We start from the raw sequence: 26,859 nt of genomic DNA, 5'->3' as shown, positions 1-26,859 counted from the left end.
ATCTATCCTGTGGCCAGATGAGAACAAGCGAACAGCAAAACCGAGCGTGTGATACACAGCAGGTCGCCAGCAAGGAGAGGCTGAGTGGACACGCCTGTGGGCGGGCAGGTCCTATTTGAAACACTGATATACACACTCTCAGTAGGTATGCCTATAGGATAAGTTACATTTTGAGCTTTCTCCTCTTTCACATCCCTGTCCATTTCCAAAAAGAGACCTCTCTCTCTTGAGTAGAGTAGCCTAGAACATGGGCTCCGGAGCCAGATAGCCTTGGTTCAGTTCTCTGATCTACCACTTACCCAAACTTGGAAAACTCACATAACCTCTCTATAAATTAAGGTTATGAAGCATCCACTTGGAAGGGTGGTTAGAGGATGAGGAAAGGACATGACAAATGCTAGCTATTATTTTTATTATTACTACTACTTCTACTATTATTAACCCAGGAACAGAAATAGATCACCCCTTGCTCACAGAAGATCCCGCCATCCTCCACAAAACTGGAGTCACGGGGGTGATGCATGCCTGGAAGACCCCAGCTGGGGCTTCTTTGCCTCACCTGTGGACACAGCCTTGACCGGGGTTGAACCCCAGAATCTTAGAGAGCTCCCCATTCCCATCCTTCCACCAGATTTAGAGGACCCTCCTTTGTTCACACCCCCAACCCAGGAAGGAGGAGACCAGCGTCAAAAGCGTCCAGCTGCAAAGCAGGCTGCGGGTCACCCATTAGGAGGATTTCTTAGGAGAGGTTTTCACGCTGAGCTCTGGGGACCCTGGGGGCTCTAGTGAGGAGCTTCAGGGGCTGCCGAGGGGTGGGGGGCTTGGTAGACAGGGTCCCAAGCCGGCTCTCCATCCTCCATCATCCAGGCAGTGGCACTCTCATTGGGCTTCTATAGTAGTCATTTCTACAAAGATTCTGCTGCTAAAAAAAAAAAAAAAAAGAATGAAGTTTGAATGCTAACACTCTTGATCACAGCCCTTTGCTCTTTAGGACGGAAGTTTGTTTTTTTTTTCCTACGAATGAACCCGGGTTGGATGCCTCTAGCTCTCACCCATTGGGAGTGCTGGCCTATCACTCCCACATCCCCAACAAGCCAACAGCCTTTCTTCTTCCAAAAGGCAACTGATGACAGAGATCGGGTACCATCTCCAGCTGTCTCCTTCCTGGACTTCCTTTCTGCCTTTTCTCCTGGGAGCCCTGTTTCCAGACCCCTGTCTGCACCCTGCCCTTTGAGCAGCCTCAGGTTCATTACCTGTGTCCCGCTGTTGAGCCGTGACCTCAGCGGGTCACCACAGGGCCTCTCTCTTAGGGACGTAGGCCAGAGCCAGCCTTCCTCTCCGGCTCCTGCACCGCTGAGCGGCAGGCAGGGCCTCCCATGGAGCCGCGTGGTCGGATCGCACAGGCTCGTCCCCTGCCCGGGCCTGCAGAGAATGTTCTGGCTACTGCTGGCTCAGCTGTTGGAGAGGATTGTTTTGAAGCTCCTCAAATTAGATTGCCCAGCGGTGTCCTCTTCCCACAAGCCGCTGACCACAGCCTGGGGCCGGCAGAGACTTCCGGCCACCGTCCAGCTGGTCCCTTAGGAGGCACGGGGATGAGCACGAGGGCTCGCTACCTGCCTGCACTGAGCTCAGCACCTGCTGCGGTCTCTCACCTCGTCCTCTGGCAGCTCTAGGAGGGGGATACTGTACCCTTTTCATACTCGAGAAAACCGAGGCACAGGGGGCTATCCGATATGCCCAAAGTTACTCAGCTGGTAGGTGGCAGAGCTGGAACTCCAACCTGCGTGGTCTGATGCCCCATCCTGTGCCCTCCGCCTCTGTCCTTCACCTGCAGGATCAAAGGGACCCTGTAAAAGGATGGATCCATTCATTGCACGGGCGTCCCACATGCCATGGGACGAGGACTGCACAGCGAGGCATCCACATCCTGCGGAAAGAAGGAAAGACGCCACCCTGTCCTGGTACAGTGCCTGGTCTTGCTGACTGAGTATTTGCTGAATGGGTGACAGTGATGACCCTCGCCCTACTGCCAGGATACCGGTGGCCTTTAGAGCGCAGGTTGGCATGGCGCCCAGGGCTGGTGGTTGGGCGTATACCAGGAGCACCCTTGGTTCCGTCACCTCCTTCACTGTTACCACTCTGGGCCCAGCCCCCATCATCCCTCACCTGGACCACAGCCATGGCCCAAAGTGGTCTCCCAGCTTTGACCTTTGCCCCAGTGCCCCTGCCTCGGTCTATTCTCAACAAAGTAGCCAGAGAGATCCTTCTAGAACGTAAGTCAGACCTTGTCACTCTGCTTACAACTCCCAGTGGCTCCCGTCTCACCCAGAGCGAAATTGACAGTGTTTACTATGACCACAAGCCTGTCCTGCTCCAACGTGCTCCTGTCTCTCTGCCCCCTCAGCTCTTCCCCCTCAGCTCTTCCCCTCCCAGGGCTGACTGGTCTCCACCACATTGGTCTCCTTGCCTGCATAACCACCCAGCCGACTTCTACCTCAGGGCCTTCACACCAGCTGTTCTCTGTCCTCTTTGCCCAAGTGGCCCCCTCCCCACACCCTCTCTTCTTACAGGTTCTGCTCAAATGTCTCTTTACCTGAGAGGCCTTTGTGTAAAGTCCTCCCGACCCCCACAGATATTCTCTCCCCAACACTACCCCTGCTTCTTAAAAATAATTTTTTATTAATAGTCTTTGTTTTTTAGAGCAGTTTTAAATTATAGCAATTGTGAGCAGAAGGTACAGAGAGTTTCCACTGAACTCCTACCACTGCCACATGCACAGCCTCCCCACTATCGACAGCCCTCTCCAGAATGGTACATGGGTTACAGCTGATGAACCTACGCTGACACATCATTATCACCCAAAGTCCATGGTTTACATTAGGGTTCACTTTTGCTGTTGTACCTTCTACGGGTTTTGGCAAATGTATAATGACATGTATCCACCACTGTAGTATCGGGGAGAGTAGTTCCACTGCCCTAGAGATCCTCTAGGGTCTCCCTCCTTTCCTCCGGCCCCTGGCAACCACTGATCTTCTTACTGTTTCCATAGTTTGGCCTTTTCCAGAATGGCATATAGTTGGAATCATCCAGGATGTAGCCTTTTCAGACTGGCTTCTTTCACTTAGTAATATGCATTTAAGGTTCTTCTGTGTCTTTTCACGGCTTGATGGTTCATTTCTTTTCAGTGCTGAATAATATCCCATTGTCTGAATGTTCCACAGTTTATTTGTCCATTCCCCTACTGAAGGACTTTTTTTTTTTTTTTGCGGTACGCGGGCCTCTCACTGCTGTGGCCTCTCCCGTTGCGGAGCACAGGCTCCGGACGCGCAGGCTCAGCGGCCATGGCTCACGGGCCCAGCCGCTCCGCGGCATGTGGGATCTTCCCGGACCGGGGCACGAACCCGTGTCCCCTGCATCGGCAGGCGGACTCTCAACCACTGTGTCACCAGGGAAGCCTCTAAAGGACTTTTTGGTTGCAAGTTTTGGCGATTAGGAATAAAGCTGCTATAAACATCCGTGTGCGTGTCCCTGCTTTTTGAACTTCCCAGATCTCTTCTTTTTCAGTCGCTGAGACATGTCTCCCTCTGTGATGAACGCCTCATGTCCCCGAGGACAGAGGGCACCCCCTCAAAACCTAATACCACTACCTGCCAGAGCTACAGCTCACAGAACCAAGTGTGGCAACTCATCTAATCCCATTAGTGTGATCCTTGGGAACATTTCTGGTTCTAAGACCGCTGGAAAAACCCTCCAAGGAAACCGTCTCGAAGCCTGACTCTATGGGAAGGCAGAACAACGTCTCACTTCCAGCCAGAAACTCAAGGGCTGTGCCTCTCCCTGTCTGTCCTCAGACCGCCCTTGGCAAAACACAGGGGTGGGGCAATTCGGGCCAGAGTCACCAGCTGAAGCCCCCTGACCATTGCCCCAGTTCCTCCCTCCTGACCTCTGATGGAGAGCTCCAGGTGACCTTGAGGTGGGGCTACCGAGGAGGGGAGAGGACAGGCAGCATTTGCAGACCACTCTCCAGCCTGGTGCAGGCCTTCAGTATTACCATCCTGAGAAATGGGACCGTAAGTCCCGTGCTCAGACAGGCTGAGTAGCTGGGCGTATGCCAGGAGCATCCTTGGTTCCGTCACCTCCTCCACTGCTACCACTCTGGGCCCAGCCCCCATCATCCCTCACCTGGACCACAGCCATGGCCCAAAGTGGTCTTGAACCCAGACCCCAAAGCAACACTTGAACCTGGACTCCAAAGCCAAGCTCTCTCACTACTCCCTGTCCTGCCTCATTCACTCATTTGTTCATTCACTCACTCATTCAAGGAGTAATTTATTGGGTGGTGACTGGATTGCCAGACACTGTTGGAGGCCCCGGGATACAACAGGAAATAAATTCATCCCACTCTCCTGGAGTTTGCTTTCATGTGTGTATGGGGAAGATGGGGGCCAACGGACAATAGACGATTGACCATATAATATATAAAGGTGGCCAAAAGTGCATGGAAGGAACACGAAGCTTTGTGGGGAGGCTGGACAGAGTGATTGTGTGGTGGGAGTGATATTTAGATGGGGATGGGGGACAGGGAAAACCTCTCTGATTTGGGTAGAGGCTTAAGGGAAGTGAAGGAGGAAGCCATGCAGACATCTGGGGAAGGAGCATTCCAGGCAGAGGGAACAGCCAGTGCAAAGGCCCGGGGGTAGGAATGAGTTTGGTGTGTTCAGGGGACAGCAAGGAGGCCAAGTGGAAGAGCTGAGTAGGAGACGTGAGGTTAGGGGCTGTAGCCATGGGGGTGGTGGTGGTGGTGGTGCGCTTTGAATTCTCTTCCCAGTGAGGTGCAAGTCCTTCGGAGGGTTGTGAACAGACGAAGGACAGCTCTACTTGGATTCTGGAACGAGTTCTGATCGCAGCACTGGGGGTTTGGAATGGGGGCGGGAACCAGGGAGGTGGACGAGGGCCCTTGAGGAGCTGCTGCTGTACCCACAGGTGACCGATGTGATAGGTGGAGGTGAATGGGGCTGGGGCACTTGGGGGGAGGTGATGGAGGAGGATGGATTCAGAGGAAGAGGGGTGCCAAGAGGGCCCTAAAGGGTTTGGCCCGAGAAAATGGAAGAACAGTGTTGCCATAACTGAGGCCCTGAGCCTCCTCTCCTGGGAAGGCGGGCTTTGGCAAGTTCCAGGTATGGACGAAGAGAAAGATCCTGACTTAGGTCCCTTCAGCTTCCAGAAAACTCAGCCTAAGCGGAGGGAGGGGCGGGGCGGTGAGGGAGGAAGGAGTTCCAGGTGGAGGGTGCCTGGATGCGGGCCAAGCAGGCCAGCTACCCACCTAGCGTGCCCGGGTAAACACACCAGTTGCCAGTAACAAAGTGGCCGGCCATCGCGGCCCGCTCCGTGCAGGGAGGCGGGTCCCCGCTCACATGATGGGGTGAGGGGGTGGCAGGAGTCGTCGCCGGGGGAAACCTCAACGGATCTGGCAGGAGGCTCCAGGAAGTCCTTCTGAAAATGGGCCCAGGGACGGGCGGGCGGCGGGTGGGGTCCTGCGGTGGTCCCGAGAGGGGCTGGGGTGGGACTGGGCTGGAGTCCCGTGTGGGGATTGGGCTGGGTTCCCATTGGGCGGACGGGAAAGGGGTGGAAGGGGTAGGGGAAGGGTGGGGGTGGTGGGTTGTAGATGGGGAGGGTGTGGGCGGGGCTGTGGCCGGAGGTGCCGGGAGGAGCAGGGGCTTCACAGGTGGGGTCTTTGGAGGGTGAGGAGGGGCATCGTGTTGGAGGTGGGGCTGGGGATGAAGAAGGGGAAGGGGCAGCGGGGAGGAGAGTGGGGCTGGGGGCGGGGCGAGGATGGGGAGGCCGCAGGGGCGGCGGGGCGGGGCCAGGTTGGGGTCGGGCGTGGGGGGGGGTGCGGAGGGGGGAAAGGGTCCCCTCCCTCTGCGGGGACCGCCCGCGCTTCCTCCCTCCGGCCGAGCGGTAAACAAACGCCGTGATGTCACCCGCGCCGCTGACCTGCGGCTGAACCCGGAGCTGTAAATGAGATGCAAGGTGCCAGCAGCCTCCAGGCCGCGCGGCCTGAGAGCCACACACGCTCCTCCGCGCCGGCCCGAGGTTACCCCAGCTGCACACACGGACAGGATGCTGCAAACGCCACCAGACATTGCAACACGCAGCCAGTCTGCTGGCCGCAGCGTGAACCTTCCCGCCGCCGCCTCCGCCGCCCCCCGGGCAGGCACCGGCCCAGCTGGAGCGCGGCCTCCCTCCTCCGGAGCATCCCTGGAGCCTGGCAGCTTCCACTCATCCGGGGTCAGCCTCTCCACTAGGCACCCCATCCCCTGCCTCCCCAGGGGGCCCCCAAACCCGAGAGTTGGGCCTCTGGGGTCAGCTTTGGGCTTTTCTGCCCAACAGACTGGGGAAGTGCTTGCCTTTGCACTCGGCTTTCTGGGAAACTCATTCGTCTTCAGCGAAGCCAGGGGCGCTGAAGGCCCTTTTTTCAGGTGGAAGTGGATGCCAACGTGTCCCGGTGGCTGCCCACCAGGCACTCCCCCACTCCACAGGGCAGGGGGCTACTATTTCTTCCAGAGAGCTCCCAGGGCGGCCCTGGACTGCCTACCCTTGGCAGCCCCAGGCTCTGAACCGCCCCTTGGGAATGGAAGTCCGCCTGACCGGGGCCAGGCCGACCAGCACTCTGCTCTGGAGTTGATTTGCTGTGTGACTTTTGCATGAGTCACTTGGCATCTCTGGGCTGCACCATCTCCCACCGGGGAAGTGGGGAGGTTTGAAACTGGCTTCCCTCTGCTGGTGTGGGGAAGGTCAAAAGTATAAGAAACCCTCACCAGGCTGCCAGGGCTGGTTAGAAGCCTCAGCTGCAGGGGCCTGGCCTGTGAGAACTTGGAGGCACTCAGAGAAGTCGGGGCCAGCCCTCTCCTTCCCCGCCCAGCCCCCCAAACTCAGCCTTCTGTGTTTACTGTGAGAAGCTGGGGCTATGGGAACATATGGGTAAATTAGTCCCCGGGGCCCCAGGAGCCCCTACATTGGCTCCCCTACTTGGACCCCACTAACTCAAGTCCTTTTAGGAGCTGGGGAACCTAGAATGACCCCAGATCTTTAAAAAGCACCCCAAGAACCCAGCTTATAACACCAGAGCCCATGCCAGCTTCTCTTTCACTGAAGTTAATATTTAAGTCCCTCTCCCTCACATCACCCTGTTTTCTTGTCTTTCCAACACTGTGTCACTCTCTGAAATTTTGTTATTTGTTTGCTTGTTTATTGCCTGTCCCCTCCCCCCAGTGCACACACACTCTAGAATGTAGGCTCACCATGTGTTCCCAGCACTTGGCTCGGTCATCAGCTGCCTGGGGAATATGTGAGTGAATGAATGAAATCATTTTGCCTCCCCCGTGAAACGGATGATAACATCCCTGGAGAGGATCTTGGGAGGGATAAAGTTGACAACCCAGGCAGTATGGCTGTCACGAGGACCAGCCACATCCCTCGCTGGGCCTGTGACAAAGGAAAATGTGTGGCCGCTAGTTGAAAAATTATTGAGAATTTCACAATGGTGACAGCAGGGCATTGACACATACAGGGCGCTTCTGAGCGAGGGGTCGTGTGTGACAGCTTGGGTCGCACACCCAGGAAGCTGGGCAGGGCGGTCATACACAGAAAGTGCTTAGTAGCAGTACCCAGGGTGGGGGACAACACGTGGGCTCTCGGGCCTTCCACGCCTTCCCTGGGCTGCAGGAAACTCACTCCAACCAAGCCACTCCCTGCTGTAGAATGGACAGCACATCCCAGACAGACAGCTGACAACAGCTAGCTAGTTAAGGGCTGTCTGTGCACCCAGGGGACCCATGCAAAAAGCAACACGGAGGCATATTAGATTTAAGGGCAACAGTGGCCGTGTAACGGTCATTGCCACGGTCAGCATTTATTCAGGGGCTTCTCAAAGGTGCTATAGTGAGGCCCGCAACCCCTTAGCCTCACTTCCAACATCCAGAAAGCTCTAAAATCCTTTTTTCCCCCCTAATTCGACCCATATACATTTAGGCAAGTCCTCCAGGGGCTGTGGACCTGAGCTGTGGCCCACTTTAGAGATGAGGCACTGAGGTCCTGGAAATGTCAAGGGCACAGCCAGGAAGCGGCTGAGCTGGGACCCTGGCACCATTTCTGGGAGCTGCTGGCGAAGGTGAGAATATAGCTGTTGTTTTGGGTAAAGAAAGACAGCTGTTTTTATGGGGGTAACTCTTTCAGCATTCCCTTCCCACCCCAACCTGAAGTTCAGAGGCCCTTGAGCTGGTGTGTCCCAGGGAAACCTTCAGCTAATTAAGCATTATTTATGGACCGGCCTCCTGAAGACAAGCTTCAAATTACTTGCAGGCTGTACCAAGGTAACTGTCTATCCTACAGGCTATTAATTAGGAATCAGTTTAATCTCTGCTGGACGAAGGTCAAACGGTATGGGGTTGACCCTTCCGGCTGGCTGGCGTCGTACTATCAGGCTGGGGATCTCGGCCCGGAGGGCTGGGGGATTCAGGGGAAGTGACAGGACATTGCAACGGGAAATGACCTGGTCAGCACATCCTGCAAAGGCCAGGATGCTGAGAGCAAAGCCACATGGGCCTCGGCCCAGGAAGCCAGGCGAGGCGGGGTTTCCCTTTAGCACCAGCCCTGCAGAATAATGGATTTCAGCGGTCCTCAGAGAGTGCCTCAGCCCTCCAACATGAGAGAATTCTGTTGGAAATTCTGGCTTCCCTCACCTGCCGTTAACCCAGTCTGGTCATGCACTCTGTAGAAACCCTTCTGTGGCTCTCTAGCGCTCTTTTTTTTTTTTTTTTTTTTTTTCTTTTTGCGGTACGCGGGCCTCTCACTGCTGTGGCCTCTCCCGCTGCAGAGCACAGGCTTCGGACCTGCAGGCTCAGCGGCCATGGCTCACGGGCCCAGCCGCTCCGCGGCATGTGGGATCTTCTTGGACCGGGGCACGAACCCGCGTCCCCTGCATCAGCAGGCGGACTCTCAACCACTGCGCCACCAGGGAAGCCTCTCCCTAGCGCTCTTCTAATCAAGTCCCAATTCCACCCGACGGCCACCAAGCTCTATGAGCTCTGCCCTGCCCTGCCCATCTCCCACCATTCTCCGCTCACACTTCTGTTCTGGCCAGGCCAGGATCTCTCATCTCCCATTTTCCAGATGTGCTCTTCCCCTCTGCCTGGAATGTTCTCCTTCTGCGGCCTCCACCTCATTGTTGATGCCTCACCTTAGACCCTGGTCCTAGCCATTGCCAGCCTTCCTTCCGCAGAAGCCGGACTGCCCGGATTCAGATCCCACGACTGTGTGTGCTGTTAGGCAAGTATTTAACCTCTGTGAGCCTTAGTTTTCTCATTTTTCAAATGGGGACAGTTATAGTTCCTCCCTCACTGGTTTGCTCCAAGGAGCACATCAGATTGTCCCCGTAAATCACTTAGTGTGTAGGAAGAGCTTTACTAACAGTGGCACAGACTGACTGGAAACCCTGCCCTGTGCTCAGAACTGCATCCCGCTCCATTAGAGTACCCACCACACTGCAGTGTCACTGAGAGCCATGGGTCCTTTTTCCCAGCTAGACCGAAGATGGGACCCGGAAGGCTGTGTGTTTTTCTCCTGCAATGCCTACCTTGGCTCTATGACCTAGGAGAGCCCCCTGCACACCTTTCTGTACTGTCAAATCTACCCCCATAAGAAGCCTTCCGGGATGACCCAGAGTTTTCTTTTCTGTGGAGCAGATGCCAACCCAGTGTGGGGTTAATTCAAGTCCCCTGTTCTGTTTTGCTCTCCAAGGACAAACCCTACAGAAGACACTCTACTGCCCTAGCCACAATGCCAGCCGCTCTGTGGCAGGGACTGTGACATCTTCCATGCCTGGTGACTCTGGGTGGCACCTGGAACACAGTTTTGCATTCAGCAGGTGTTCAGGGCAGATCCAACCAGCATTTTCTGAGCCCTTGGCTGGCATGTTCGACAGTCTTCTGGAATCCTCCCAATGGCCTTGGGAGGTTGGGACTGGCATTGTCACATTATAGATGAGAAAACTGAGGCTGAGAGTGTGGCTAGCAGAATAATGGCCTCCCCCGGGACACCCATGTCCTAATCCCCAGAACCTGTGACTATGTTAACTTACATGGGAAAGACGATTTAAGGTTGCAGATGGAATTAAATTTGCTAATCAACTGACTTTAAAATAGAAAGACTGTACTGGATTATCTAGGTGAGCCCAGTATAATAACAAGGGGCCTGAGAAGTGGCAGAAGGAGACAGAAGAGAGAGGGAGATGTGACCGTGGAAGCCAGGTCAGGGTGATGCAATGCTCCCGGCTTTGAGGATGGAGGAAGGGGCCACAAGCCAAGGAATGTAGGCGCCTCCAGAAGCTGGGAAGGGCAAGGAAATGGATTCTCCCCTAGAGCCTCCAGAGGGAACATAACCCTGACACCTTGATTTTAGCCCAGTGAGACCGTGTTGGGCATCTGACCTCCAGAACTGTGAGAGAACAAACGTGTGCTGTTTTAAGCCATTGAGTGTGTGGTGTGTATCAAGGCAGCCACGGAAAGCTTGGGCAGAGAGGTGGAGGGCTGGGACTCAAACCTGAGTCTGTCTCTTCAAAGTCTGGGTTCTCAGTGGCACAGCGCCCCTCCCCACACTAACCTATCGGCATCACGTAAAACAAGCTCTCTGTCATAAAGATATGCCCCAGAGGCTTTTGCAGGGAGTGCACGAGAGGGGTTGCAGTGGACCGTCAAACACGATCCATAGCCTCACCAGCATGGCCAGGACTTTCCATGCAGTGTCTCACTGAGATCTCATTTTACAGATGAGGAATCTGAGGCTCAGAGAGGTCTAGTAACTTGCCTAGGGCCACACAGCAAGTGAGTGGAAGAGCCAGCATATGAATTTTGGTTTGTTGATTCCTGAGCTCAAAATCTGAATCACAATTGTATACTGGCTCCTTAAGAAAGAAATAAAACTAAACATGGGTGCACACACACACACACGCACACGTACATACACACACAAACACACACACACCTGCCAACATGAAGGCTCAAGAGGTGGCCCCAAACCAGGACAACTGGTCAGCCAGCCAAAGAGGCGTGAGCCCAGAGGGCACACAGCGTTCCCAGCCCACACTCCCCCATGCTCCTGGTGGGCCTGGAGGGCCCCCACCACTTCTGCTGCGGGTTCACAGGGAAGTGGCCTGGAGAGGTGAGGCGAGACTGCCCCCTTTGCCACGTGAGACATGAGGACATGGCATGTGGGAGCCAAGGGTGGCCTGACTGCATGGGGGTGTGTCTGGCAGGACTGCCTGCCTGCAGGAAGGTCACACTACCCTTTGTGGTCACGCTGGTCCCAGCTCCCCATGATGACCTGCTACAGGGCCTGTGAGAGGTCAGAGCATGCTGGGCTGGCCAGCTGGGCTTGACTGTGTCCCCCAGGCCCTCGGAGCTCTAGAGGCACCCAGAGACTCTTCCTCCCACCTTGGAAGGACCCTGCATCAGAGAGCTGGCTTCTCATCCCCAGGGAAGCATCAGTATTAACAGTGACTTGGCAGAGGGGCTTCCTTTACTCTCCTATCCAGTGGCCTTAAATCTTCTGGAAAAAGTTACAAAGAAAGTCTGTTGACAACCTGCTGGACCACCTTAAGTGGCTGCTCAAGTTGCCTCTTTGAAGGACAAACTCCCTAAGGGCAAACAGCTTCCGGCTCAAGCCGGAAAAGTCTATTCTGTCTTTTTAGTTGGTGTCAGTAAATGACCTGATAAGGTCTGCAGGACTAGACCTGGGAGGACCGGCTAAGAGAGGCCTGGAGCTCCTGGAAATTTGTGCCTGAGATGACAAACTGGATTGGTCCCTCTACAAGAAGGAGTACTTATACGTCTGCTCCTGACCCCCTTGCTCCTTGGTAATAGCAGCCCAATTTCCCCCACAGAAGCCCACCTTGCCATTTTCACACACTGTGGCTTGGCTGGAGCCGGTTCATTCCTGGCTCAGAGTCAGGTCTGAGACCCACAGCCAGCCAGCCGGTGACTGCACCACTGCCAGTGACTGCTTCAGCGCAACCCAGTCACAGCCAGGGAGACTCAATTCCTGGAGCCTCCGGAAATGCTGGGGGGAGGACACGGGTCTGCCCGCTCCCCACTTGACTGGGAGCTTGGGGTTTAAGGCATCATGGGGCAGACGCGAGCAGCCCCACCACAGGGAGTGCCTGCCTAAGGGGACACTGAGTCCTGACGACACCGGGAGCCAGGCCTGGAGTTAGACCTACCCAGGGACCTTCTGGTCACCCGAGTCAATAAACCAAGCGGAAGGACACCTCCGGACTCACCCCTGGGGGTTAGTGCTGTGCTTAATGTTGTTTGACCCATTTAGACTGCCGGCAGCTAAAAGCAGGTGCTGCACTGACGCTGCTCGGGGCTGTCAACGTGATCTATTCTGTCCTGTAGGATGATTAACAGAGAGGCAACGAAACTCACTGGTTCAAGAGCAGTCGCCCTGGGTTCAAATCCCACTTGGTCATTCACAAGCTGTGTGACCTTGTTATTGACCCTCAGAACCTTGACCAGTAAAAAGAGGACGATAATAGTACTCACACTGGAGCTCGCTGTGGGAAATAAATGACTTTATTACACGTCAGGTGCTGGCACATAGCGTCAGAAGGTGCTCCGTAGGTACGGGCTCTAACCAGCTATGAGGGATCAGTCATGCCTTCATGCAGGCAACAAACACTTATTAAGCACCTACTGTGTGCCAGCTACTGTGCCAGGTGCCTGGGACACTTGGTGAGTGAGAGGACATGCCCCTTCCTCGCAAGGATCTCAGTCTTTTGGAGAGGACACATGGCAACAGGCAGCCACAAGCATGGGGAGTTGCCATGGTAACCCATGACTCTGGCCTCACCACAGCCCAACCCTGACCAACTGAGCTACTTGGACACAGAGATGAAAATGACTAATGGGGAAGCTGGGTGGTTGTCTGGGGAGTGGGCAGCCGGGACCACAGCAGAGGCCCTCGTCTTGACCAGCCTCCGTGCCTGGGCTGGAGAAAGGCCTGCATTGGACCAGCCCCTGTTCATGAGGAAAGGGGCCATCGGCCTCCAGCGGGAGGGAAGATGCCAGGCTCTGAGCCCTCCCTGTGCGGAGAGTGATTCCTTCTTACTGATTTCTAGAAAGGGTCAAGAGCTAAAGTTCCCAAGGACTTCTGGGGCAGGGGCAGAATCCTCCTTTTCCTGCAGAATCCCAGAACCAGGGTGACTCTGGCCAGCGGGTTCTTTGCCTTTTGCCCCTGTGCACAGCAGAGCACCTGGCCCAAGAGCAAAAGGTGCGGAGCCAGGGCTGGAGGGTGTCCACTGTACTCCCCACCCTGACCCTGACAGGAAGGAGTCATCATTTCTTGCAGATGCTCTGGTGCTGAGCTAAGAGGTTTAGGGAAGTTATTTCACTGAATCCTCATACTTTCGTTTTTCAGACGGGGGAAGCCCAGAGAGATGGTTATTTGTCCAAGGTCACACAGCAGCTTGCTGGGAGGCCTTTTAGGATTTAAGGGATTAGGAACTGGCTCCCAGCAGCCCTGGCTGGCATTATGAATTGCAAGAGTGCTCTAGCCAGAGGGCTGGTCTCTACTACTTGAAAGACTTCAGCGGCTGTGACACTGCCCACGGGCCAGCCCTGGCTTTGGGGCTGGGATGGCCAAGTCACCTTCTCCCAGGACTGGGAGCTGAATTGGGGCCGGGTGCCCTCTGGGAGGCTGTCTCAGTCCTGCTTGAGTAATTAGGGCTTCTAGCTCAGGGGTTGCCTAGTGGTGGCGGAGGGGGCCTGGCTGAGGGCTGAGCAGCGCCTGGGCTTCCACAAGCCTGGGGTAGAAGTGGGGAAGCCTCTCCTGAGGGGTGAAGGCACAGGCTAGGAGGAGGACACTTCTGTCCACGAGCTTCTTCACCTTGGAGTAAAGAGCCCAAAGTTGAAGACCCAACGAGTCCCGTGAAGAGCAGCTGAGGAGAGGAGTGTGTCCTAAGTAATTTCCTAGAACGTTTTACTTTCAAGCCTTATTGTTTTTCTTCTCCTTGAAGTAATGGCATTCTTTCAAAATGCACACAAAAATCTTACACAGAATCCTAAGCTACGAGACCTAAGTGAAGCTGATCTAGTTAAATGGAGGTGAGGGCCCCTCAGAACCCTATTGGCTCCACCTCCTATGGGGTCCCACCTTCTTGGAATCCCTTGGGTGCTCCGGAACCCAGTTTGAATACTTGGCCCTAGAACCTCAGCTGGTGTTGGGGTCTGCCTTGGGGCTGCTGGGGCTCAGATGGGCCAGAGGTCTGTAGAAGAATGACAGGCAGACAGGAGACAGTTATCTGTAAACACTTTCTAGGACTTTGCTTCCGTGTGGACGGAATAATCTCATGGTTCATTGCTCAAAATGCTTTTCTAGCCACTTCCCTGAAAGGCCACTGAAAAGGGAATTCAAGATCGAATTCCCCAAAGCAGGGTGCGGCCAACAGAATCATGAAGGCTTGGGCCCAGTGGCCTTTGCCAGGCTGACTCTCGTTGGCCACAAATCTGTACTGTTCACTCTGGCTTGACCCTGGCTTTGGGTTGCAGGACCCCAGAGTCTCCTGCCTCTTACATAAGCTCCAGTCCTGGGCCCTGAATCTGAGTCTAAAGGAGTTGGATGGGTTTTGGTTGGATCTAGTCCAAAGCTTCTTAACCTGACGTCTGGGATAGGCATCGGGGGGCGGGTCCAAGGACCCCTTAAAAGTATAAAAATCTGCCTCTTTGTGCATTCTTCTTGAGACATCCTCCAATGGCTCCACAACCAGTAAAAGATGAAGACTTACTGCAAACCCTTCAGTTGCCACCTCCTTCAAGAAGTCTTCTAAGATTTCCTTAATTTACAGTGATCTCCCCCTTCTCTGAATTATCAAAGCTGTCGGTCACTTGGGAGGATCCGGCTTGGTGACCTCAGGTTTAGCTGGAAGGAGCGGGAACCCACTCACTCCTCAAAGCTGGCTTCCAGCTAGAGGTGCCACCCTGGTTGTAAATGAATGAAATACAACTGTGCTGTTTTCCTGCTTATCAGTTAGTTGTTCAAAGCAAACCCTGATAACCAATGACTACCTTAATCTTTTGGCAAGTATCCCACTCATTGTATGCAAATACTGCTGTTCAGTGCTTAAAAAAATGTTTTGGTGAAGGCAAACTTAACTACATCCTGTTGACGCTTGGACCGCTCACCAGTCCCCTTTCCAGAACCCTCTGTGTACGAGGTAGTTTCCATTATTAAACAGCTTGTCTCTTGACCTCTCCATAACCCTGAGTGGGGTAGGCCAGGCCAGGCTGTTATTATTTGACCCAGGGGGAAAGGGCCTAGTTTTGAAGCTAAAATCCTTGGTTCAAAATCTGCCTTAGGGCAAGCATCCTGGGCAACTCACTTCACTTGCATCTTAGAGATGGGCTGCTGATCACCATTGTGGAAAACAGGACGGAGGTTTCTCAAAAAACTACAAATAGAACTACCGCGTCACTCCGCAATTCCACTGCTGGGTATATGTCGGAAAAAACCCACAAACACTAATTTGAAAAGGTACGTGCACCCCAATGATCATAGCAGCATTATTTACAATTGCCAAGATATGGAAGCAACCTAAGTGTCCATCAACACATGAATGGATAAAGAAGATGTAGTGTATACACAGTGGAATACTACTCAGCCATAAAAAAGAATGAAATTTTGCCATTTGCAGCAACATGGATGGACTTGGAGGGCATTACGCTAAGTGAAATAAGTCAGAGAAAGACAAATACTGTGTGATATCACTTATGTGTGGAATCTAAAAAAATACAACAAACTAGTGAATATAACAAAAAAGCAGATTCACAGATATAGAGAACAAACTAGTGGTTACCAGTGGGGAGGGAGGGGCAATATAGGGGTAGGGAATACGGGAGGTACAAGCCAGTGGGCAGAAGATAGGCTCAAGGATGTACTGTACAACATGGGGGAGGTAGCCAACATTTTGTAATAACTGTAAATGGAAAGTAACCTATAAAAATTGTACACAAATTAAAAAAACTTTTTTTTAATTGGAAAAAAAAATAAAAGCAACGGGGCTGCTGATCACATCTGCCTCTGGGCCTGGGCAAGACAATGAATGTGAGAAAGTACTGTGCAGTCCTGTAGGCTACCACGGTCATGTAGGGTATGGACCGATGTCACGTGTTGTAGGAGGAGCCCAAGGACGCTGTCAGCATCCAGTTCGGGTCTAAGTCATGAGTGACGATCAAAATGAAGGATGTGAACATGGGCCTGGCCTGCACCCTCCCTCTTCCTCTTCCTCATCTCCTCTCTCCAGCACCCTGAAAAACCCGGACAAAGGAACGACCCAGTCACTGAAGGACCCCGCTGAGGTCAGGCTGAGCAGAGATGTCTTCTTTTAGTTTTTAAGCATTGGTTGATGGATGCCGGTGGCCTCTCTTCCTCCCGGCCCCTGACTCTGTCCGGGTAACTGTCCTCACTGCTATTACGTGGGCAATGATGATTCACAAAATCTAAGGGGTGGAAGGGACCCGGGTGGTCGTGCAGAACCCAATCTCTTCTGATGCAAGAATCCACAGCCCCCTCACTTCAGCCTGCTGACTGCAGAAAAGCTCCGGAGAGTGGGAAGCTGCTCCTGGGGCAGGACCGCAGTCTCACGTGGCCCTCCATCCACCTGGAAGGTGGCCAACACCATCTCCAGCACCTGAAGCGGTCAAGCAAACGCTCATGGATTTGCCGTCCCACATAAGTCGTGGCTTCTCGTCCTTGTCATCCGGAGCCTGCTCCCTGGGCGCCCTCCAGTTGCTCAAGGACCCTCTCAAAATGTTGACCAACACTGACCACAATGCACTCAAGCTCCTTGGACAAAGTGGGACCAAAAGTGTCTCCCTTGCTCTGGGCACCGATACAGTTGCTTTTATTTGCTTTCAAGAGGAAGTTCATCTCTGTCACCACTAAAGTCATCTTGTTGGAGCTCACTCCCCTTTCCAAAGTGTCAGGGGCTTTATCTGGAGACAGTCATCGCACCAGGATGTAAATGCCATCAGAGAGACCCTTGTTTATGTGGTTCCCTGCGGCAGCTTCAAGCCTAGCTGGCTGAATCGATGAATGAATCTGACATAGTCACAATTCCCCCAGAGCCATGTCACCCTCAAGTTGGTGGACATTTTTCACCTGGGGACCAGATCACAACATCACAACTGTCAGCAAGAACAGATCGCAACTTGCTGAGCGCAGGTCTCCCCAGCAGACTCCGAGGCCTGGGTCCCGGATGCCTCGCACCCACCTCTCTAGGGGTACACCAGCCTACCCAGACCCCCCTTCAGCCCACACACTTCCATTTGACTCAAGATGTCAGAGGAGATGGGCAGTGTCTTCTAAAATCCAAGTGCAGGGGAATTCCCTGGCCGTCCAGTGGTTAGGATTGTGCTTCCATTGCAGGGGGCATGGGTTCGATCCCTGGTCGGGGATCAAAGATCCCGTATGCCACGCCACGGCCAAAAGAAACCCAAAAAACAAAAATCCAAGTGCAAAGCTGAGGGCAGGCCCCGAGCTTTGGAACACTCTCAGAAGGACGCCCAGCGAGTCTGGTACCATGATCTCAGGGGAGCTGCCCCTAATCCCTCTCCTGCCTCTGGCCTGACCCCCCTGCGTTCCTCCCCACCCCCACCAGGGTGATCCTGCCAAGACTTAGGTTAGATCATGTCACTTCCCTTCTCAGAACCTTCCCACAGCTCCCAGCTTCACTTGGAGCCAAAGCCACAGCTGGTTCTAGAGATTGCTGGGCCCCATCTGCCCTGCTTTGCTCCCCGCTGCCACCCCCTGCCCTGCTCCCGACACTGCCTCCCTCTTCCTCTCGCCCCCTCTGCTCCAGCCACATTGGCCTCCTTGAAGTTCCCCAGGGACATCCTTCCCTCTGAGACCCTCACTCTTCCCTCTGCCTGGCACACTGCTCCCTCCATTCCTGCCAGGTCTTCTTTTGTCTACTTTTTTTTTTTTTTTTTGCGGTACACAGGCCTCTCACTGCTGTGCCCTCTCCCGTTGCGCAGCACAGGCTCCGGACGCGCAGGCTCAGTGGCCATGGCTCACAGGCCCAGCCGCTCCGCGGCATGTGGGATCTTCCCAGACCGGGGCACGAACCCGTGTCCCCTGCATCGGCAGGCGGACTCTCAACCACTGCGCCACCAGGGAAGCCCTTTTTGTCTACTTTGCCTCGTTTGTTTTCTGCTTAGCACTTAGATCCTTACTGCGATCTAACGGGCTATTTTCTGTACCCTGTTTATTATCTGTCTCCCTCACCAAACTGTCAGGCTCCCCGTGGGTGCGGACTGTTGCCTCGCTGCTCGCTGCTGCATCTCTGCGCCTAGAATACAGAGGGTGCGCCATAGATTTGTTGTATAAATGAATGAGTTCCCACCAACCACTCATGTGCTAAACTGTTCTGATATTTGGCACTCTCTTTCTGAGAATCCAGAACTCTTAAGACAGCACTCATTTTAAGGGAGCTCACTCACCCCACAGCAGACGAGCGTGCATTGGGGGATGCTAGCACCTAAACAGATTTGCCTGTCTCTTTCATTTGGCTTCAACTCTTTCCTGACCTTCGTGGTTCATACGAATAATACGTTTCAAATGTTTCCCTTTCAGATATCTTATATACTTGGTGTATTTTTTAAATTGTGTCTTCCGAAGGCAGCTAGGAGAAAGTCTTACAACATCCTAGGTGTGGTCGTGCTTCTGCCTGAGGATACAGACAGCAGGTTGGGTCTGGAATTCTTCCTGCACTCGAACCCAGAACTAAGTGGGATTTTGAGGGTAGCAGGTTGGGATAAGGCCTCCAGGGAGAAGTTGTAATGACTGCAACAACTAGATCTCTCTCCTGGTGGGGGTGGGGGGGAAGGATGGCTAACTGCTCCCTTCTCCTCAGTACGACAGAGGTCATTTTCTCAAAGTGATGAGAATCATTTTCTCAACAAATCACCAATTGGAGATGGGACGGAGAAAGTAACTATCTTGATAAAGAAATCGGAAGGGCTCTGTGCAGGGATAAACCCACGGCCCAGGCTCTGAAAAGCAGAAAGTTCAGAAGAGCTTGGGAGTCTACACGAGAAAGAACAGATGGGCAGGTGGACGGACAATGGACTTCCTGACTCAGGGTCAGTATTTCTAGATCTAGGGAGCATTCTCTGATTTTAGGATAAACACTGGAAGTTCCGCTTGACATGCTAATTGGGAAACTTGGGCCCTTTGTTCCCTTGAAAGCTACAAGTTGAAAACACTAACATCTTCTGCAAGAGTTGAAATAAATCCCAGCGGCCGGCTACCTGGTGCCTGTTAAGGGAGTTTAGTAATGGGTGTGGGGCCTCCTACAGACTGAGGGCATATTTTCCAACTCTGAGTTGCTGCTTTGCCATTCAGTGGGATCTGATATGTAGCAAGAAAGGCTGAGATCTGCAGTGACGAGGGCAAATATCTTTTGCAGAGACCTTGGCACTCGGCTGCTTTCCTGGGATGGCTGAGCCATAACATGAGAATTTTAGAGCATGCCAGGATCTTAGGGGTCATTGCATCCCCTCTCATCTTATGGGTGTGCTTCTTAGCGGCAGCCTAGGGAAGGGAGCCACTTTTCCAGGGTTTTAGCAAAGTCAGGTCTAGAACCCAGGTGAGCCAGGCCACAGCGGGCGTGGCCCAAGATGTGGGCACCTTTGTTCCCCAGGGGAAGTAGGTGGGGCAGTAAAAGGGAGGTGTTTGTCTATTCAGGTGACGGGTCCAAACTGTAAAGCCCATTGTTTGAAATCCAAGGACCAGATGCTGCAAGCTGAAAGAATTTTCCTAGATGCCTCGGGTAGGACAGGTAGCCTACTTTCCTGCTCCCAGGCTGCATCAAATGAGAGCCTGTGGCTTCCCTGGTGGCGCAGTGGTTAAGAATCCGCCTGCCAATGCAGGGGACATGGGTTTGAGCCCTGGACCGGGAAGATTCCACATGCCGTGGAGCAACTAAGCCCGTGCGCCACAACTAATGAGCCTGCACTCTACAGCCCGCGAGCCACAACTACTGAGCCCGCGCGCCTAGAGCCCATGCTCCACAACAAGAGAAGCCACCGCAAAGAGAAGTCCGTGCACCGCAACGAAGAGTAGCCCTCGCTCACCACAACTAGAGAAAGCCCGCGCACAGCAACAAAGAACCAAAGTAGCCAAAAATAAATAAATAAATAAATAAATAAAAAGAGAACCTGGTACTTTTCCTAAACGGTCCCAGCAAAGGCTGCATTCAGGGTGAGGATGGGGGAGGTGAGCCACTGCTGTCTCCCATGTCATCCCGGCTTTGTGACTTTCATGACACATCAATTGTTTAATGCAGCTATTTTGGCCTGATGACTCTGGGGCCCAAGATTACCTGTCTGGACCCTTCTCCCTTCTTTCTCCTTTTTCCTATTCTCATCAGTACTGGCCTAACTCAGCGTCTGAGATACAAGCTGCTTACTTCTCCTAACAAACACCTAATCCGCTCTACAACCTTTCCTTTCATTGCCTTCTACCTCCCTTCCCCAGTTTCAGCCAGGTATACAGTCTTTGATCGGTGGTTTCTTGAACCTGGGTTACCCTTCCCCCATCCCTTCTGGTTGAAACTCTTGACGTTCTTTAAGCCTCACTCAAATGCCACCTCCTTCATGAAGCCTTCCATGCACCCTTGTTATAGACTAATAGCTCTGGGCTGCTTCTGCTTAGCATTCCCCCCACCCCAAATTCATGTCTACCTGGGACCTCAGAAGGTGACCTTATTTGGAAATAGGATCTTTGGAGATGTAATTAGTTAAGGATCTCAAGATGAGGTCATACTGGATTTAGCGTGGGCTCTAAACCCAACGACTGGTGTCCTTATGAGAAGATGAGAGGATGCACAGACCCACAGAGCAGAGAAGACAGCCACGTGCAGGTGGAGGCAGAGATAGGAGTGACACTGCCACAAGCCAAGGGACGCCAGCCAGGAGCCACCAGGAGTTGGAAGGGGCAAGCAAGCATTCTCCCATAGAGTCTTCAGAGGGAGTGAGGCCCTGCCAACACCTTGGTTTCAGATTTCTGGCCTCCAGAACTGTGAGAGAATACATTTCTATTGCTGCAAGCCACCAAGGTAGTGGTCATGTGTTATGGCGGCCACAGGAAACTAATACACACTATAATTTGTGCCTTGACTGTAAGCACCTGGCCATGTCCCTGCCCTTCCCCAGGCCCAGAGCTGCATCGAACACCTGACAGGCATCTCAGGTAGGTTTGCTGGACTAGGTCTCTCAGAGATGGCTGTCGAGGGATAGTTGCGCCTCAGCCTGCCCCAGTGCCAGGGTGGGAAGGATATGGGATTTGCTGAATGGATGTGATGGAGAACAGGAGTCACAAATCTACGTGAAGGTCTAATTCCTGGCAAGCTGCTTTAGGAACGGGGCTACAGACCCATGGACTGTAAATTCAATAATAGCAAAGCAGGTGTGACTCAGAGCCAGTTCTTACACTGGCTCCCTGCAATGGGTCCCCGAGTCCCGGCTCTACCCCTTCTCCATGGAGGGATTGGGCCCTGGTGTGTTGCCCCTGCCTCTATGGTCCTACAGTCACGGCTCAGGGCTCTAATCCAGCCACTTGCCTCTTACTGGACCAGAGGCTGGAACAGCCCCTGCAAATACTTCCAAACAAACAGTTCACTCTCTCCTCCAGGGGACTCCTGCTAAAACCACGTTAAGGTCAAGCACTGGAGGCTGGGCCTGCCACTAGCCTGCCAGGAGCCTTGTTGGGGATGGGGTGAGCCCAAGCTCTATGAATGCTTTCGTGGAAGGAAATCCAGGAGGACACAGAAAATCTAAAAGGATTGGGCAATGAGCATGACTGGCCCTTCCCGGGTTAACCTTGTACATGGTGGCTAAGCAGAGTTATCTCCAGGTAAGGAACTTTCCAACTCCTGGCACCTTTGTGTTCCTTTAAGAAAAACCCTCATTTGGGTCACCTTTGCAGCCTAAGGTGCACTACTGCTCACAAATATTGCCAAATCCTGTTTGACTCAAGGTCATTATGGGAAACTGGGTTGTCACTCCCCCCAAGAGTAAACTCTCTTGGACATGCCTGCTACTTGCAAAGACTCTGGTTCTCCTCCCTTCTTTCTCTTTAGGGGGCCTTTCCCCTCAGGTCCAGCCTGCACTTCCACCAAGGGGAGGAGAGTCAGCCCCGTCCACCAAGGTCACCTGTCTAACACTGCTGCAGGCTGCAGCTGGTGCCACGCTCCCCAGCTCTCTCCAGCTGCTCCAGGACCACCCTGAGCCCACCATCCACACAACTCTCTCAGCCATCTCCTCCAAAGTCCCCACTCCACAACACACGGCCGGCCCTTTGTCCCCAAGCCCACCAGCCCCCAGACGCTCCCAGCTCTGGGAGTTGTCCCAAGGTCCTCTCACTGGGCCCCAGACGGACTCAGGCAAGAAACCTCGATTTCAAATTCCCCACTGTGACAGCAAGCGCAAAGCTCATTAAAAAGTAGCCCCAGTAATTGGTCCCATGATGATGATGAGTTATAGGGAGGGCTCTTGGGCGTCCTGACTGGTCCGAGCACTGAACCTAGGGTGAATGGCACTGGAAGTTCCAGAGGCCCCGTGGTTCCTGTTTCTGGTGACCAGATACCGATTTAAGACATATTTCTCATTGGCCCTGGATTTATTCTTTGGGAGAAGATATCTATTCCAAGTTAGGTGGGGCATGGTTCCCAGTGAAGGGACTCACAGGGTGCCGCTCTACCCCCTCCACCCCCCAATGCCATATACTTCTTTCAATTGAGGCTTGTTTATAGTCAGTCAATTTTTCCAGATTGACTGAAAGAGTTCTTCATATGCCTACTGCAGCCAGTTACAAGAGCAGTGAAAGAGACCCAGGACTTGGGCCAGCTGGAAGAGTCAGAAGAAAGTTTCTGTGGGATGCAGACTGCTAAGGAATGACAATCACATGCGATTGTCCCAAACCCTGCATCCTTCTGCAAGGACACCCTCATCCGCCACGCCTCCACAAAGGGGGCATCACCTCAAGGAAACGAAACTGCTGAGAAGAACTTCTGCTTCTCCTTTTTCCGTGTGTCCAAGGGTTAAAAACACTTCCAAACTCCCCTTCCAACTGCAAGGTCAAGCAGCTGTCCAAACCACCCAAGGAGAAGCAGGAGCCCAGGACAGCCGACCCCAGCTAGCTCGGCCTTGATAGTCGCCAACCTACAGCTGCTCCCCCCGCACCCCCCACCCCTAGACACCGCCTGGGGAAGGAAGAGTTAATCGGCAATCGGCTTTGGCCGATGGTTCACGCTCCAAAGTTCAGTCCCAGTCAGAGCCACCCCGGAGGGATTGTAAATCTCAGGGCAGTATTTAACAAAACAAAAGCAACCTGGAATTACATGCAGGTTTGGTTTTCTACAGTACATATTTACTTAATCCCCTAGGTATGTGGCTCCCTGTCAGATCAGCTGGCTTTGCTGGCCCTTTCACCCCCTCGCTCACAACAGTTTAAATTTCAATCTAATTCCCTGTTTTTGCTCTTCCTCTTCACAGGGCTGGCTGGAGACAGCCAGCCTCAAATCTCTCTCTCTATTGCTCTAGTCACTGGGTGAGTCAGCCCGGCTTGGGTCGGAGCTGGGTGACAGCTGGCTCACCCTCCACACTCTTGGGCACCAGGTCTGGGATAAGTGGGGGAAGAGGTGCTGGGTCTACCAAAAAGTTAAAGGCAGAGCTTGGGTGCTGGGGAGGTGGCGTTGCACCACCTCGCCCCTTAGTGGGGAGGGATCCCCTCTGGGGCTGTACTGGGGGGGTCGGGCGGAGGCAGCATTGAAGTGAGAACAAGGGCTCTTTATCAGCTGCTGGTTACCCTTGTCCCCTCTTTCCAGATTTCCAAACACCTGGGCCTCCGAGCGCCTATCAGGCTAGGCTAGACATCCATCACCGTTTTTTCCTTTTCAAACCCAAACCAAGTATCCCCTCTTTTCTTGCCTCCAGAGCTGCAGCCGCCCAGGTTGGGGCTGGGAAGCGGGTTGCCAAGGAAAACATGAAGCGCCAGCTAACAGGCGGCTCCCAGCTCTACCCAGGAGCGCACACACCCTTCACTCCCCAGGGTGGCGGCAAAAGAGGGAAAGACGAGAGGGAAAACACGACACCTTCCTCTGGGAGGGAAGAATGTCGGAAAGCGGGGGGGTCTGCTAAGTTTCGGGCTGGGGGTGAACAGCCAGCCACAGATCCCAGAGGAGCGGGTCAGTTCCGGACCTGCCAAAAAAGACAGTCGGGTGCCCGGGAAATGTACAAGGTGAAACTGACTAGCTCAGCACTCACGGGTGGCGCAGAGAAGTAGGGTGGCGGGCGACTTTCAGACCCTGGGCTCGGGTTCCGGCAGCGGCAGCAGGTGGGCGCACCCCTGTCCCCGCGGTCCCCCTAGCCTTTGGCCCCCATCCCCTGGAGTCGCGGTGTCCCGGTACCTTTCTGGCGCCGCGTTCCGCGAACTCGCGAGCGAGCTGGCGCCCGATGCCTCTCCCGCCGCCGGTGATAAGGACGTTCTCCCGAGACAGGTCCCGCAGCTTGGCGGGCAGCACCAGTCCGACGGCAGCCTTCACCACCAGATAGATCATCTGCAGAGGGAACACCACCAGCGCGCCCAGCCATTTCCACACCATCCTCCGCGCCGCGGAGCCGGGCAGGGGTGGGGGGGCGAAACTCCCCGGACCGCACAAAACAGGACTTGAAAAAGAAAACACCCCCAAACAATAATAAATACACCGAATAAGGGGCAGAGAGGCGTCCCACCTGGCCACTCTTGAAATCACCTCTTCCCAAATGCAAAGCAAGCACCGGGTGAGAAAAAGGGCGGGGGGGGGGGGGGGGGGGGGGGGGGGGTGAGATAAATCCTCGGGAGGAGAAAAAGCGTCTCAGAAGGTTGGGACAGTAAGAGGGGTGGAGGGGAAGCCGGAGGTGGAAAGTTCTAAGAAGAACTTTCGTGCCCCAGCAGCCGTTTCGGCTGGGGAATTCTCAGGTAATGTTTACAGGCTGACAGAGGAGTTTAGGCAGGGGAAGAAAAAAAAAAAAAAAAAAAGGCACCAACCACACGCGCGCACCCTGCTACAGACCCCCGGTTTCAAAGTGCAAAATTTTAAAAAAAAAAAAAAAAAAAGCTGTTTCCAAATTGGAGCGCCTCCCCCCTTATCCAGGAAAAAAAAAAAAAAGTGGGGGGGAAAAGTGCTTGGAGCTCCCAATTTCAGCCTGCGAAAGTCTCCCGACTCATTGCTATTCTTGGGCTCAGGAAATTGCTTAAACGCGATCTGATTGCCAGCAACGTGCAGGAGAAGTGGGGGGTCCGGGTGTCAGTTTCTTTACGTGCATGGCTCGCCCTCGCGCGCGCCCGCTCTCTTCGGCTCCCTCCCTCCCTCTCTCTTCCAGCAGAGGCTGGGAGTTGCCGCTCGATCCGGCTCCCTCTCTCTCCCTTGTTAGCATTTATTGCCTTCTTTTTGTCCTTTCCAACTTGGAGAGGGCCCGGGTGCGGAGCGCGCGTGGATCGGACGCCCTGGTCTGCGCCGCCCTATCCATTCGCTCCCGGGGCAGCCGCGGCTGGCTGGGAGCGAAAGGGCGGCCCTTTTTCCCCCCATTTTTTTTTAATACCCCATTAAGTCTGATTGACAGTTAAAGTTGTTCCGAGGCTTCACTACCGTTCCTCTGAGTGGCTGCCGCGAGCTCCCCTCCCCCTGCGCAGTGGCGGGGTGCGCGCGCGGGCGCGCACACGGGCTCGCTGCGACTCCGCTCTCCTGGGGCCGGCTCCCCTCGCTGCAAGCCGGGGCTTGCCGGCGGTATCCCTGAGGGCTCTCCGCCGTAACTCGCACACGCTAGAACCGACTCCTGCGAACCGGCTCACTCCTCGAGACATTCCTCCTGGCCCGGGACGCGGTCTCCCCGAGCAGGAGAGCCTGCGGGCCAGGTGACCGCCCCTGCATGCGGTGCAGGCCCGGGAGAGCTCGCGCTTGTCTTGATCCATCAGGTCGCCCAGGGTTTATTTCAGGTCATTTGATCATTCCCTGCCTCCATAGGACCGGGGAGCCACTTCTGACCCTTGCCCAGACTCCTCCAGTTTTCACTTAGAGCGCACTTTCTAAGTCTGCCCCGAGTCCCTCACGTTGCTGGGGGGAAACAGCTGGGAGCAGGGTTTTGCTTTGAGGGGTGGGGGTGTGGGGGTAGGGTAAAGGAACCTCTGCCCCCAGAGTGCCAATAAAATCCCCGTACGATTAGCTGGGAGCATATTTATTGCTCATCTGGGCTAGAATTACCTTGACTGACAGCAATTTCCTTAATAACAAACGCCTGTAAACAAAACGTGCTAAACCCACGCGCCCCCTCCCCCCCTTGCTGTATAGGCAGCAGCTCCTCTCTCTGGGTCTCCCTGGGCTGCTCTAGTGGGGCACCCACCTTGTACCCTCCTGCTTTCCCCCAACAAGAATGTCTCCCTTGCTGGAGGGTGGGACCCAGCTATTTAGAGTTGTCTGTTGCAGGAAGTCTGGGAGGTGAGTCACTGCAAAGCAGGCCCAGTTAAAAGTGCTGATGGGACTTGCCTCCTGCTGCCCCTGATGGTCCCAGGCCTGGAGGAGAGAGGGTGAGCCAGGGAGCTGCCCTGTAACCTGGCGCAGCAGTTCTCCAGCGAGAGGCTTGTTCAGACGGGGAGTGCTGGGCCTCGCCCCCAGACCTTCTGATTCAGCAGGGCTGGGTGTGCTGGAATCAGTACATTTAATGCTCTGCTGAGCATCGGGCGAGAAAACCACTTTGAGAAAGGCTGGTT

At 54.1% G+C, this 26,859-nt stretch overlaps 1 protein-coding gene across 4 annotated transcripts in view; it reads right to left on the bottom strand.

The window, feature by feature from the left end:
- Window positions 1-26,511, bottom strand: part of DHRS3 (dehydrogenase/reductase 3) — a 42,194-nt gene extending 15,683 nt beyond the window's left edge. The window contains exons 1-2 of one of the 4 annotated variants that reach the window (XM_027110127.1): window positions 26,493-26,511; window positions 24,521-24,670 (exon numbers count right to left, since the gene is read on the bottom strand). In XM_027110127.1, coding sequence (XP_026965928.1) covers window positions 24,521-24,670 — 150 coding nt within the window. In that variant the 5' untranslated portion in view covers window positions 26,493-26,511. Of the gene's footprint in view, window positions 1-24,520; window positions 25,784-26,492 lie in introns of those variants that run through there. The other 3 variants (XM_027110126.1, XM_027110125.1, XM_027110128.1) reach the window with 3 other exon arrangements.
- Window positions 26,512-26,859: the final 348 nt, after the last annotated feature.

The sequence above is a fragment of the Aethalodelphis obliquidens genome, unplaced genomic scaffold (genome assembly GCF_003676395.1).
Source record: "Aethalodelphis obliquidens isolate GAN/ISIS:26980383/991018 unplaced genomic scaffold, ASM367639v1 scaffold9, whole genome shotgun sequence".
Classification (NCBI taxonomy): domain Eukaryota; kingdom Metazoa; phylum Chordata; class Mammalia; order Artiodactyla; family Delphinidae; genus Aethalodelphis; species Aethalodelphis obliquidens.
Note: the sequence above shows the minus strand (reverse complement) of the source record. Positions and strands in the feature narration are given on the sequence as shown.